The sequence below is a fragment of the Trachypithecus francoisi genome, unplaced genomic scaffold, assembly GCF_009764315.1.
Source record: "Trachypithecus francoisi isolate TF-2019V2 unplaced genomic scaffold, Tfra_2.0 Lachesis_group12, whole genome shotgun sequence".
NCBI classification, from domain to species: Eukaryota; Metazoa; Chordata; class Mammalia; order Primates; family Cercopithecidae; genus Trachypithecus; species Trachypithecus francoisi.
Genome location: NW_022681457.1, coordinates 1,658,675 through 1,673,497, shown reverse-complemented (window position 1 = coordinate 1,673,497; position 14,823 = coordinate 1,658,675). Strand labels below are relative to the sequence as shown.

Genomic DNA, 14,823 nt, shown 5'->3' with positions numbered 1-14,823 from the left:
GACCAGCCTGAATAACACAGTGGGACCCCATCCCTATTTAAAAAAAAAATTATAGGCTGGGTGCCAGGGCTCACACCTGTAATCCCAGCACTTTGGGAAGCTGAGGCGGGTGGGTTGCTTGAACTCAGGAGCTTAAGACCAGCCTGGGCAACATCATGAAACTCCATTTCTACAAAAAATACAAAAAAAATTAGTCAGGCATGGTAGTGCATGCCTATAGTCCCACCTACCTGGGAGGCTCGGTCATGCACTCCAGCCTGCATGACAAAGCAAGACTTTATCTCAAAAAAATTTATATATATATATGTTGATTTGTATTTCAGAACATTCCTCCAGATCTAGAAAAATCCCTAAGGCTTTAGAAACTGGTGCATGTCGTATAGGATAACCTTCAAAGAAAAGCCGTAATTATTTTTTCTTTTCTTTTTTTTTGAGATGGAGTCTTGCTCTGTTGCCCAGACTGGAGTGCGGTGGTCTCATCTCCGCTCATTGCAACCTCCACCTCCCGGGTTCCAGTGATTCTCCTGCCTCAGCCTCCCAAGTGGCTCAGATTACAGGCATGTGCCACCACGCCTGGGTAATTTTTGTATTTTTAGTAGAGATGGGGTTTCACCATGGTGGTCAGGCTGGTCTTGAACTCCCGACCTCAAGTCATCTGTCCACCTCGGCCTCCCAAAGTGCTGGGATTATAGGCGTGAGCCACTCACTGTGCCTGACCGAAAAGCTGTAATTTTAACTCTGCCTCACAATGTTGTCATGGATACTTCTGCATTCCTAAATGCTGAAAAGCTTCTATGACACATGATGGAGAAAAAAAGCCCCATCGTGATTTTCCCACGACACATCTATTAGAATGACTAAAAGTAACACCAAACCCAAACACCCAGACAATACGAAATGCTGGCACAGATGTGGAGCAACTGGAACCCTCATACATTGCTGATGGGAATGCAAAATGATACAGCCACTTTGGAAAACAGTTTGGCTGTTTCTTTTTTTGGAAATGGAGTCTCCCTCTGTTGCCCAGGCTGGAGTACAGTGGCATGATCTCGGCTCACTGCAACCTCTGCCTCCCAGGTTCAAGTGATTCTTCTGCCTCAGCCTCCTGAGTAGTTGGCACTACAGGCATGCACCACCACACCCAGCCAATTTTTGTATTTTTAGTAGAGATGGGGTTTCACCATGTTGACCAGGCTGGTCCTGAACTCCTGATCTCAGGTGATCCACCCACCTTGGCCTCCCAAAGTGCTGGGATTACAGGCACGAGCCATCACACTCTGCCCTGGCTGTTTCTTTCTTTTATTTTTTGAGACAGAATCTCACTCTGTCACCCAGGCTAGAGTGCAGTGGTCTGATCTCAGCTCACTGTAACGTCCGCCTCCCGAGTTAAAGTGATTCTCGTGTCTTGGCCTCCCAAGCAACTGGGGTTACAAGCATATGCCACCACACCTGGCTAATTTTTGTATTTTTAATGGAGACAGTGTTTTGCCATGTTGGCCAGGCTGGTCTCAAACTCATGGCCTCAACTGATCCACCCTCCTCAGCCTCCCGAAGTGCTGGGATTACAGGAGTGAGCCACTTTGGCCAGCCATGGCAGTTTCTTAAATTAAATACACACTTACTATATAACCCATCCATTCCAATCCTAGCTGTTTACCCAACAGAAATGAAAACATATGATCTCATAAAATCTTGTATGAGAATGTTTACAGTAGCTAGTTTTTTGTAATTACCCAAACTTGGAAACAGCCCGATGTCTTCCAACTGGTGAATGGATAAAAAAAACTGTGCTCCATTCACACCATGGAATGCTATTCACTATTTACAAAGGAACTACTAATACAAACCACAACATGGGCCAGGTGCGGTGGCTCACACCTGTAATCCCAGCACTTTAGGAGGCTGAGGCGGGTGGATCACCTGAGGTCAGGAGTTTGAGACCAGCCTGGCCAACCTGGTGAAACTCCTTCTCTATTAAAAATATAAAAATTAGCTAGGCGTGTTGGTGCATGCCTGTAATCCCAGCTACTCGGGAGGCTGAGGGAGGAGAATCACTCGAACCTAGGAGGCAGAGGCTGCAGTGAGCCAAGATTGTACCAGTGCACTCCTGGGCAACAGAATGAAACTGTCTCAAAAAAAAAAAAACAAAACAAGAAAGAAAAACCACAACAAGGAGGAATTTTAAATATATCATGCTAAGTACGAGCCAGGCCCAAAAGACTACATACTGTACGATTCCCTGTATGTGATCCTGTGGAAAAAGCAAAAAACTCTGGGTTCTGAGGACAGCGGTTGCCAGGGACATGGGAGTGTGGCAGGGGTTTACTACAAGAGAATGTTTTTGTGTAAAAAATCGTGGTAATGGCCGGATGTGGTGGCTCATGCCTGTAATCCCAGCACTTTGGGAGGCTGAGGCGGGTGGATCACCTGAGGTCAGGAGTTCAAGACCAGCCTAGCCAACATGGTGAAACCCCGCCTCTACTAAAAATACAAAAATTAGCTGGGCTTGATGGCAGGCACCTATAATCCCAGCTACTCAGGAGGCTGAAGCAGGAGAATTGCTTGAACCCAGGAGGCGGAGGTTGAAGTGAGCCGAGATCGTGCCAGTGCACTCCAGCCTGAGTGACAAGGGCAAAACTCTGTCTCAAAAAAAAAAAAAATTGTGGTAATTGTGTAATCACTATTACAATGACACTAATTGGTCAACAGCTGGATTGTGATAGTGGTTACACAATTGCATGCATGTGTCAAAATTCATAGAACTGTGTACCATAAAAAGAATTTACTGTATGAAAACCATATAACTTTTTGTGTGTTTTTTTTGTTGTTGTTTGCTTGTTTTCAGGTTTTTTTTTTTTTTTTGAGATTGGGTCTTAACCACTTTGCCCAGGCTGGTCTTCACCTCTGAGGCTCTAACAATCCTCCTTCCTTGGCTTCCCAAAGGGCTGGGATTACAGGTGTGAGTCACTGCACCCAGCCATGGCAGTTTCTTAAATTAAATACACACTTACTATATAACCCATCCATTCCAATCCTAGCTGTTTACCCAACAGAAATGAAAACATATGATCTCATAAAATCTTGTATGAGAATGTTTACAGTAGCTGGTTTTTTGTAATTACCCAAACTTGGAAACAGCCCGATGTCTTCCAACTGGTGAATGGATAAAAAAACTGTGCTCCATTCACACCATGGAATGCTATTCACTATTTACAAAGGAACTACTGATATAAACCACAACATGGGCCAGGTGCGGTGGCTCACACCTGTAATCCCAGCACTTTAGGAGGCTGAGGCGGGTGGATCACCTGAGGTCAGGAGTTTGAGACCAGCCTGGCCAACCTGGTGAAACTCCTTCTCTATTAAAAATATAAAAGTTAGCTGGGCGTGTTGTTGCATGCCTGTAATTCCAGCTACTTGGGAGGCCGAAGCAGGAGAATTGCTTGAACTCGGCAGGCAGAGGTTGAACTGAGCCAAGATGGTGCCAGTGCTCTACGGCCTGAGTGACAAGAGTAAAACTCTGTCTCAAAAAAAAAAAAAAAAAAAATCGTGGTAATTGTGTAACCACTATTACAATCACACTAATTGGTCAAAGCTGGATTGTGATAGTGGTTACACAATTGCATGCATGTGTCAAAAATTCACAGAACTGTGTATCATAAAGAGAATTTACTATATGCAAACCACATATGTATCTTCTTATATGTGTGTGTTTTTTTTTTGGTTTGTTTTCAGGTTTTTTGTTTTTTTTTTGAGAATGGGTCCTAACCACTTTGCCCAGGCTGGTCTTGAACCCCAAGGCTCTAGCAGTCCTCCTCCCTTGGCCTCCCAAAGTTCTGGGATTACAGGAGTGAGCCACACATCAAATTTTAAAAAGCAAAAAAGACCCCATGATTCTGTTACATTTCTTATTTTAACTTGAATAGAGAGGCCTTCTGTTTGTTTGTTTGAGACAGAGTCTAACTCTGTTGCTGAGGTCAGAGTGCACTGACGCAATCTCGGCTCACTGCAACCTCCACTTCCTGGGTTCAAACGATTCTCGTGCCTCAGCCTCCCGAGTAGTTGGGATTACAGGCATGTATCACCATGCTCGGCTAATTTCTGGTATTACTGGTAAAGACAGCGTTTCGTCACGTTGCCCAGGTTGGTCTCGAACTCCTGAGCTCAGGCAATCCGCCTGCCTCAGCCTCCCAAAGTGCTAGGATTACAGGCATGAGCCACCATGCCAGGCCAAACAGCCCTTTTTAATTTGAATTAATGGTTCACTTAAGCAGAGGTTCATGCAATAAATAAATAAATACATAAATAAATAAATAAAATAATAAAAATTAACAGTACACACCCATACACACACCTGTGTCCATGCAGACATACACCGGCATTTACATGGTGACACACATTCCTCATATGTGTACATGTGCACACTCCCTCACATACACTTATACGTGATACACGTACATGCTCATATGCACACACACACACACACACATACACCTGTCCACATGTGCCGATCAGGCCCACACACAGCCACTCCAACCCCTCCTCCTGCTTACCTGATTAAAAAATGGACACAGACGATACTCTCCGACTGGGGGCCCCGTCCCCCTGACACCACTGTGGCCTGGGTCTGGGTCCACAGGTAGCCACCGTTCCGGGCCAGGAAGCGATACTGCCCTGTTACTGCCTGGCCCTTGCTCAGCACTGAGGAGGGGGATCGGGAGGGGTCAGAGCCACCAAGGGGGCAACTGAGGAGAGAAATATCTGGGGGCTGGGTATGAGGGGGTAAGGAAAGAGACGGTTCCCTGGGGCTTGGGGAGCCGGGAGCTGGTGTTGAGGTAGGGAGGGAGTGCATCCTGGGGTGTGGAGAACTTGGGGGTCCTGGTGCTGGCTGGGGGCCATGCGGCAGCTGGCTCCACGCCTGGGGAAATGGGATACATACAGGTGTGGATGCTCTTGCTGACCGCATCGGAGTCCAATGCGTGGATGTACTCGTAGGCGGAACAGCCGATCAGGTCATCGGGACTGTAGCCGGCCACTTCTGCAATCCTGGGAGTGGGGCAGAGCAGGGTCTGGTCAGTATGCTACCGGCTGAGAGGGAGGGTAGGTAGAGGGAAGTGGCAGCAGAGGACACGGGAACAAAGCCAGTAAGACATCAAGAGACAGGATCGTAACCCAGAGAAAAGGAGTAAGAAACAGAATAAGAGGAGTGTGGTGGGTTGAATAATGACCTAATGACCCCCAAAGATGTCCACATCCTAATTCCCAGAATCTGCAGATATGGTATTTTTTTTTTTTTTTTTTTTTTGAGACAGATTCTGGCTCTGTCGCCCAGGCTGGAGTGCAGTGGCGCGATCTTGGCTCACTGCAACCTCCGCCTCCCGGGTTCAGGTCATTCTCCTGCCTCAGCCTCCTGAGTAGCTGGGACTACAGGCGCCCGTCACCACGCCCGGCTAATTTTTTGTATTTTTTTTTAGTAGCAACGGTGTTTCACCATGTTAGCCAGGATGGTCTCGATCTCCTGACCTCGTGATCCGCCCACCTCGGCCTCCCAAAGTGCTGGGATTACAGGCGTGAGCCACCGCACCCGGCCAGATATGGTATCTTACATGGCAAAAGGGACTTTGCAGATATGATGACATTAGAAGTTTTGTTTTTTTTTTTTTTGTCGGAGTCTCGCCCTGTCACCCAAGCTGGAGTGTAGTGGCGTGATCTCGGCTCACTTTAAGCTCCAGCTCCGGGGTTCACACCTTTCTCCTGCCTCCGCCACCCTAGTAGCTGGGACTACAGGCGCCCACCACCACGCCTGGCTAATTTTTTTGGTTTTTTTTTTAGTAGAGACGGGGTTTCACCATGTTAGCCAGGATGGTCTCGATCTCCTGACCTCATGATCCACCTGCCTCCGCCTCCCAAAGTGCTGGGATTACAGGCGTGAGCCACTGCACCTGGCTGTTGTTTGTTTTCTGAGGCAGGCTCTCGTTCTGTCACCCAGGCTAGAGTGCAGTGGTGCAATCATGGCTCACCACAGACTTGACCTCCCAGGCTCAAGCAATCCTTCTGACAGCCTCCTGAGTAGCTGGTGTGTGCCCTGCCTGGCTACTTTTTACATTTTTTTTTTTTTTTTTGTAGAAATGGGGGTCTCACTATGTTGCCTAGTCTGGTCTTGAACTCCTGGGCTCAATCTTCCTGCCTTAGCCTCCCAAAGAGATGAGATTACAGGCGTCAGCCGCCTCACCCGGCCTGCCTTAGTCTTGAGATGGGGAGATGGATGCAGGTGGGCCCAGCTCTAGGAGCTAGAAAAGGCATGGAAACAGATTCTTTTCTGGAGCCTCTAGAAGGAACACAGCCTTAATTTTGCCCGTAAGACTCATTACTACTTTATTTTTCTGTCTTTAAGATGGGGTCTCACTATGCTGTCCAGGCTGATCTGGAACTTCTGGCCCCAAGCCATCCTCCTGCCTGGATCTCCCAAAGTGCTGGGATTACAGGCGTGAGCCACCACGCCTGGCCTAATTTCAAATTTCTGACCTCCAGAATGGTGAGACAGTGAGTTTGTGTTGTTTGGAGCCACTGAGTTTGTGGTAATATATTACAGCAGCAATAGGGAACTAATACATGGAGACGAGAAGAAGAGTTAAGAAAAGAGAGAAAAAGAGACAACATGCATGACATAGGAGAGGAAGAGAGGGGAAGAAAAAAAACACAAAAAGAAAGAGAAGAATGAAAATAAATAAAGAGTAATGAGTATAATAGGCCAGGTGCAGGGGCTCACGCCTGTAATCCCAGCACTGTGGGAGGCCGAGGTGGGCGGATCACCGGAGGTCAGGAGTTCAAGACCAGCCTGGCCTAAATGTTAAAACCTCACCTCTACTAAAAATACAAAAGTAGCCAGGCATGATGGCAGGCGCCTGTGATCCCAGCTACTCCAGAGGCTGAGGGAGGAGAATCACTTGAACCCAGGAGGCGGACATTGCAGTGTGCCAAGATCCTGCCACTGCACTCCAGCCTGGGCGACAGAGCAAGACTCCATCTCAACAACAACAAAGTAATGATGACGATAATGATTTAAAAATCAGACACTTGTGCTTTGCACTGGGAAACTCACTGAGCTGCTCAGAATGACTGTACAAGGCAGGTTCTGATGTGATTCCACAGGATAGGTGAGGAAATCGTGGCACAGAGAATTGAAGTCATGTGGCTAAAGATACACAGCCAAGACTGACACCCAAGCAGGCTGAATCCAGAGTCACCATTCCTACACACGACACCAGGACGAGGGATAAGACAGAAGGAAGAGAAGGACAGAAGGAAGAGAGGGGGACAGAAAAAGAGATGAAAGGAAGGATAGAGGGCGAACAAATAATAACATTTTATTTTATTTATTATTTTTTTTTAGAGACAGCATCTCATTCTGTTGCCCAGGCTGGAGTGCAATGGTGCAATCATGGCTAACTGCAGCCTCAACCTCCTGGGCTCAAGTATTCCTCCCACCTCAGCCTCCTGTGTAGCTGGGACCAAAGGCATGTGCCACCGCCTGTTTAATTTTTTTTTTTTTTTGAGACAGAGTCTTGTTCTGTTACCCAGGTTGGAGTGCAATGGAGCAATCTCAGCTCACTGTAACCTCCGCCTCCCGGGCTCAAGCGATTCTCCTGTCTCAGCCTCCTGAGTATCTGGGATTACAGGCACTCACCACCACACCCAGCTAATTTTTGTATTTTTAGTAGAGACGAGGTTTCATCATGTTGGCCAGGCTGGTCTTGAACTCCTGACCTCAGGTAATCCACCCACCTTGGCCTCCCAAAGTGCTGGGATTACAGGCATGAGCCACCGTGCCCAGCCCCGCCTGGCTAGTTTTTTTGTAGAGACGGGGTCTCCCTATGTTGTCCAAGCTGGTCTTGAACTCCTGATCTCAACCAATTCTCCCATATTGGCCTCCCTAAGTGCTGGTATTGCAGGTGTGAGCCACTGGGCCTGGCCTAATGACAATTTATCGAGTGCTTCCTGTGTGCTGGGCACCATACTAACTGCCTGACACAAATTGACTCATTTAAGAAAAGGGACAAAGAGAGACAGACCCTAAGAGAAAGACTCAGAGACAGAGAGAGAACGAAAGCTAAAAGGAGGCCAGGTGCGGTGGCTTACGCCTATAATCCCAGCACTTTGGAAGGCCAAGGCAGGAGGATGGCTTGAGCCCAGGAGTTGGAGAGCAGTCTGGGCAAATGGCAAGACGGCATTTTTATGAAAAAAGAAAAGATATGAGACACGCAGAAAATTCAGAGACAGGCAGGCACACACAGAGAGAAAGATGGATGAAGTGAGAGAGACAGGGGAGAGAGAGAAATGTAGGGGTGTGGAGGTGGGGAGGGAAACAGCACACTTGAACTTGGGTAGAGGGAAGAGGGGGCCCCTGCCCACCTGTCATCACAGTAGGTGAACTTCATGTCCAGGCTGTGGCGGCTGAGGAAGGCCCCCCGGCCCAGCGGGGGCTCCAGGCTGCCTGGGTGGGGAATGGCTTCGCAGATGAGCACCAGGCACTGCAGTGGGGGCTCTGAGTCGGGGCTCCCAGCTGGGGAAGTCTGTGCAGGAGGCTTGTAGGCCCTCATATGTCCAGAGCAATGCAGCACCTGGGGGCCGAGAAGGGGGGACAAGGCAGTGCTGCCTCCGGCCCTGAGACCACCCATGAGGCTGAAAGATGCGTCCTGTGGGCCCATCAGGGAGCTGAGATTCCAACCCCATGAAGACTCCAGGTTCAAAGGGGCTGAGGATCCCCAGCCCCAGGCCCATAAGAACCCCTCCTAAGAGAGTTTACAGGAGCCCCAGGTCCCAACTCCACAGACACCCATGCTCCTCGATGCACTGAGGACCCACTAGACCTGACCTGAGTGAGCCCCACACAGTCCCCAGGCCAGGAGACGCCTGTACTCCAGCACCCTTAGAGATCTTTCAGGGGTCACACCCAGCCCCAGCAACCTTGGCAGCCCCAGCATCCTCGCCCTCCTCCAGCCCGGCCCCACACACCTTCCAGGTGGCCGCCTTGAGGTTGAGGGTGCGCCCGCGGCTGGTGAGCGTACTCTTCATGCGCAAGGAGAAGCACCGTTCCGTGGGGGCCTCCACCTTCTTCCTGGACAGGGCTAGGGGGCCCGGGGGCAGGGGGGAGGTCACAGGCAGCTGCACACAGGCCCAGTGCCCTCCGGCACCCTGGCTGCTCAGGCCTCCCCAGCTCCATCCCAACAATTGGGACCTGGAACCAGAGAGGGTCCCCCAGGGGTAGTATGTGTCCCCTCAGACCCCCCAGGGCAGGGCTGTGTCCCGTCAGACCCCCCAGGGCAGGGCCATCTCTCCTCTTCCTACTTGTCTTTGTCTGGTGTTCCAGAGGAGGAGGGGATATGCTGAGGGAGGGGTGGAGCCTCAGCTTCCTCCTCTGTATGGTGGGGACAGAGGCTTCCAGGGAACTCACTCTGTTGGGGGGTCAGGGCGTCCTGAAGCTCCTCTTGGTCACAGGGGTGGATGAAATCAAAGATGCTATGTCCGATGAGCTCCAGCTGCCAGGGATGAGAGGGGTTGGGGTCTACCAGGGCCTCTGACCCATCTCCTCCATCCCATCCTCATTCCCCTGCTCCAATTCGCCAGCCTGATTGATTTCACCAGGCTCCCCATTCATGTATCCATCCATTTGTCCATCCATCCATCCATCCACTCAGCAAGCATTTATTCAGCACATACCAAGTGCCAGGCCCTTATCTATCTATCTATCTATCTATCGATCGATCAATCATCTATCTATCTATCTATCTATCTATCTATTTTTTGAGACGGGTCTTGCTCTGTTGCCCAGGCTGGAGTGCAATGGTGCAGTGGTGCGATCATAACTTCCTGCAGCCTCAACCTCCTGGGCTCAAGCAATCTGATCCTCCCACCTCAGCCTCCTCAGTAGCTGGGACCACAGTCACACGCCACCACACCTGGATATATATATATAAATGGAGTCTCGCTCTGTTGCCCAGGCTGGAGTGCAATGGTACAATCTTGGCTCACTGCAACCTCCGCCTCCCTGGTTCAAGCGATTTGCCCACCTCAGCCTCCCGAGTGGCTGGGATTATAGGCATGTGCCACCACACCCGGCTACTTTTTGTATTTTTAGTAGAGGTGGGGTTTCACCATATTGGCCAGGCTGGTCTCGAACTCCTGACTCAAGTGATCTGCCTGCCTTGGCCTTCCAAAGTGCTGGGATTATAGGCGTGAGCCACCACATCCAGCTTTTGGCTAATTTAAAAAAATTTCTTTTTTATAGAGATGGGGGTCTCACCATGTTGCCCAGGCTGGTCTCAAACTCCCAAGCTCAAGCGATCCTCCCACGTTGGCCTCCCAAAGTACTGGAATGGGAGCTACCGCACCTGGCTCTTCTAAATGGTATGGACACAGTGACCACACACACAAATCCCTGCCTTGAACAGCTTACTGGCCAGTGAGGTGAGACAGACAGTGAATGAAAGAACAGATAATAACAATATAACAAGTAACATGAAGAAAACAAAAGCAGGACAAGGTGACGCAATGATGGGAGGCTGCTTTAGAGACAGTGGTCTAGACAGTTTCTTTGAAGAGGTGACATTTAAAAAGACTGCTGAACAAAGCAAGTGAGGTGGCCTTGTGGCCCCCTGCAGTAAGAGTATTCCAGAAAGAGGGAACAGTAAGCACAAGGCCCTGAGATGAGACTCCATTCAAATCACACTTGTCTGGCAGGCCGAAAACCCAGCTCTTCATTTCAGTTTAGGAAATGAGCCTGGTGCTGGGAGGAGGGGACACAGATGAAGGTGGACCCTATTGGCTCACCATGTGAATGGTGCTGGTGCTGGTGAATAGGGAAAGAGGGAGATCTCACTCCTCTGACAACATCTCTTGTAGCTGGAGTTGAATCCTGGCTGGGCCACTTTCTAGCTTTGGGACCTCAGGACATTCATCTCTCTGGGTCCAAAAAGTTCACTCACACTAACAGAGAAATTGGTACCAGGAGTGGGGTAATGAAGCAGAGAAAAGGAACAGATACCAACCATTGTGCCCATTTATGTGAGATTAAAAAAAAAAAAAAAAGAATGGGAACTCTCTCATAGGCCTTGCTGTAAGGATGAATTAAAGTTAGTTCTACTTTCTATGCTCGCTTAGGCAGCATGTATGCTAAAAATTGGAATAATACAGAGAAGATTAGCATGGCCTCTGTGCAAGGATGATACGCAAATGCATGAAGCCTTCCATGTTAATTAAAAAAGTAAGTTTTGGCCGGGCGCGGTGGCTCAAGCCTGTAATCCCAGCACTTTGGGAGGCCGAGACGGGCGGATCACGAGGTCAGGAGATCGAGACCATCCTGGCTAACACGGTGAAACCCCGTCTCTACTAAAAAATACAAAAAACTAGCCGGGCGACATGGCGGGCGCCTGTAGTCCCAGCTGCTTGGGAGGCTGAGGCAGGAGAATGGCGTAAACCCAGGAGGCGGAGCTTGCAGTGAGCTGAGACCCGGCCACACTGCACTCCAGCCTGGGCGGCAGAGCGAGACTCCGTCTCAAAAAAAAAAAAAAAAAAAAAAAAAAAAAAAAAAAAAGTAAGTTTTACTTTCTAAATGTCTCTTGTTCTTATCTTTCCATCGCCATGGCCCCTGCCACTGTTCCTCTTCTCCCACTTGAGATTGGCATCTACCCATTGCTGATCTCTCAACCTCTGATCTCACTCCCTCCAAATCTACCTCCATGCTGTACCTAGAGGATCTTTCAAAAATGTAAATCTGATTCTACCTCTCTGGCACAACCTCTCCACTGCTTAATATCCTTCTATAGCTCCCCTGGGTCCTGGAGATAAAGCTAATTTGGCCTTACATTTGGCCACAGGCTACCCTGATGACCTCTCTAGCCTTCTGTCTCTCCGCTTCTCCTATTGCACTCTGCACCTAGGAGGATAAACTTGTTTTTGTTTGTTTGTTTGTTTTTGAGACTGGATCTTACTCTGTCACCCAGGCTGTAGTGTACTGGTGTGATCTTGGCTCACTGCAACTTCCACCTCCCAGGCTCACATGATCCTCCCACCCCCGCCTCCCAAATAGCTGGGACCACAGGCGTGTGCCAGCACATCCAGCAAGTTTTTTGTATTTTTGGTGGAGACAGGGTTTTGCCATGTTGCCCAGGTGAAACACTGAACTCCTGAACTTAAGGTATCCTCCCATCTTGGCCATTCAAAGTGCTAGGATTACAGGTATAAGCCACTGCATGTGGCCAACTTCTTTATTTCCCCAAATTATTCTGTTTCTTTCTCACCTCTTGGCCTTTGCCTCCTCTGTTCCCTCTGCCATGTACATTCCTGATCTTCACTGATCCCATCCATTCTCCATACCTCTTTGACCAGCCAAGTTCTTCAGATTTCAGCTCAGACGTCTTCTCCAGGAAGCCCTCCATTCCCACCCAGGCTGGGTCAGGTACACCCCATCCCTGTGCTCCCACAGCCCCCTAGACTGTCCCATCCCAGCCCTGACCATTCTGGGTCTTCTTGTCTAGTGACATACCTATATCCCCTTTGTACTGTGAGTCCCATAAAGGTAGGGCTATGGCTGTCCTGGTCACCACTGTATCCCCAGCATCACCAGTACAGGGCCAGGCACAGAGCCAGGAGCTCCTCTCACCTGACTGAGGCCCAGGTGTTTGCTGACATTCTCCGACAGGTAAGCCATGTCTCCCTCGGTGGTGAGCACCATGACGAAGCCCTCCAGGGCCTTCAGGTAGCAGGCATCCAGTGGTTCTCCCCCTGCTCCCACCTGGTTCCACTCCCCTGGTGCCCGGGGCAGGGGGGATGGGGGCATCTCTAGTCAGTTATGGACTGAATTATGGACTGACCCTGGGCTAGCCTCCCTCTGCCTTGCCTCATTCAGAGAAACTTACATGCACCCCCGAGGGAGTGGGGGTACATCCTAGTGACCTGGATTCCCAAGGAAGAAAGCAGGACCAAGAAGCGCTGGAATTAGAAGCAGGGCCTCCCAGGGGGGCAGAATTCTAAGGAAGTAGGAGTTTCCCAAGGGAACGGAATTCTAAGGATGTGGGTGGGCCTCCTAGGAGGACAGAATTCTAAGTGGATGGAACTCCCCAGGGTCAAAATATGAAGGGGCCAGGGCCTAGGGGGAATTGTAATACAGAGCTGATGGGGAAGCCTCGAAGGGGTTCAACACTCATGGAGAGCAGGATGTTCCAGAGGGACAGAACTCCAGAGAAGCAGGGGCTCCCAGAGGACAGACTTCTAAGGGGGTAAAGCCTCCAAGAAAAGTAAAATTCTATGGGGCAGGGAAGTCAAATGGGCAGAGCCTCCCAGAGAATATTGCTACTTCCCCCGCTTTCAGGGTCCTGGGATTCCATGGGGTTTATGTGTGAGTGTATGTGTGTGTGTGTGTGTGTGCGTGCGTGGCAAAGCCCGCTGCAGGGTGCAATTCTAACTGGGTGGAAATTCAAGGAGATGCCTACTAAAAGAACAAGTGATGTAGAACTAGAGGGGTGGGGAAGGGACAAGGGACTCTCGGGTTCAGCAATGAAAAGTTGGGCGGCGTAGCCTCCCAGTGGATGTATTATGAGAGACCAGGGCCTATCCATCTGGGAGAGTCTCCGAGAGGGAAATCCTAAGGATTGAAGGCTTAGGGGATTCTCTGCCAGTCCTAAGGAGGCGGGGCTTCCAAAGGGCGCGTTTCAGTGGGCGGGGCCTCACAAGTGATCGACTTCTAAGGGGGCGGGACTCCCAGCACGCCAGTAACTCAAAGGGGGCGGGGCCTCCCCTGGGAAGTGGATTCCAGGGGGGTGGGGCTCCGCCGAGAAGACGTCACCAGGGGGCGGGGCTTTGTCAGAATACGGCTTCCCGGAGGAGGGGCCTCCATGGGATGTGGGCGGGGCCTGGCCAAGACGGGAATTCCCGCGGGCGGGGCTCACCTGCGGCGCAGAGGCGGTGCATGCGCAGGTAGCTGATGGTGAGGCGCATGATGGAGGCCTTGTCCAGGTGGGCGCTGACGCCGCGTGCGAAGGGCAGCGTGTGCGCCAGCTGGTACAGCACCTCGGTCTCCTGGCTGCGCCGGCTGCGGGCCGCATCCCGGGACTTTTCCTTGCGCAGCTCGGTGGTCGACCTGAGGGCATGGGCAGCGTTCACTGGTGGTGACTCGGGAAAGACAAGAGGAGGACGGGACGAGCACGTGGGGAGCTGCCACCTGGGGCCGGGGCTCGTGGAGGGCTGGGCCGCAGCTGCGCGGGCCTCGATGTGTGGCCCTGTCGAGTTCGCGGCGCTCTCTGGGCCTGGGAGGGCTACACTGTCGAGCCCTCCTAGCCCTGATTTTACCTGTGGTCTTGCCAGTCCATGCTGCCTCCTGCGCCTCGCTCCTCTCTGTGGCGCGCCTAGGGCCGCTCTGTCCCCTCCCTGACTTATCTGCAGTTTATTTCCCGGGCTAGGGACGCCTGGGGGACAGGGAGGGCCCCTGCTGGGAGGGGGCTGGCTGAGCTGGCCCGGGGCCAGAGAAGGGAGGGCTCACGAAGGAGAGGCCTACACAGCCTCCCAGGCCCCCTGCCCTACAGTTTCCCAGAATCTTCTCTGCCCTTTTACCTCAACTGAGCCATCCTGTGAATCTTGGAACATAGATCTCAAAGTCTAACGACGAACCACGAACAGGGGCCCTAAGAGGGGCAGGGACCCGCCAGGGTGACACAGCAAAGCAACCTGTTCTGTTTACCACTCACCCTGCCCTGTAATCCACTTCAAATACCTACATTTTGCATGTGGGGTTGGAAGAATAAGGGTCGTTTTATGGGAAATATCTGC

At 50.8% G+C, this 14,823-nt stretch overlaps 1 protein-coding gene and 1 non-coding gene across 6 annotated transcripts in view; one reads left to right on the top strand and one right to left on the bottom strand.

Moving 5' to 3' along the window:
- HIF3A (hypoxia inducible factor 3 subunit alpha) overlaps positions 1 to 14,823 on the bottom strand; it is a 48,610-nt gene that overhangs the window by 27,592 nt on the left and 6,195 nt on the right. For 3 of the 5 annotated variants that reach the window (XM_033223752.1, XM_033223756.1, XM_033223753.1), the window contains exons 2-8: positions 13,947 to 14,137; positions 12,662 to 12,807; positions 9,455 to 9,539; positions 9,016 to 9,128; positions 8,413 to 8,621; positions 4,940 to 5,046; positions 4,554 to 4,701 (exon numbers count right to left, since the gene is read on the bottom strand). In XM_033223752.1, the coding sequence (XP_033079643.1) occupies positions 4,554 to 4,701; positions 4,940 to 5,046; positions 8,413 to 8,621; positions 9,016 to 9,128; positions 9,455 to 9,539; positions 12,662 to 12,807; positions 13,947 to 14,137 (999 nt within the window). The remainder of the gene's footprint in view (positions 1 to 4,553; positions 4,702 to 4,939; positions 5,047 to 8,412; positions 8,622 to 9,015; positions 9,129 to 9,454; positions 9,540 to 12,661; positions 12,808 to 13,946; positions 14,138 to 14,823) is intronic. The other 2 variants (XM_033223755.1, XM_033223754.1) reach the window with 1 other exon arrangement.
- Positions 11,149 to 11,256, top strand: LOC117093977. Its single transcript, XR_004441321.1, has one exon. It is a non-coding gene; the product is annotated as a U6 spliceosomal RNA (small nuclear RNA).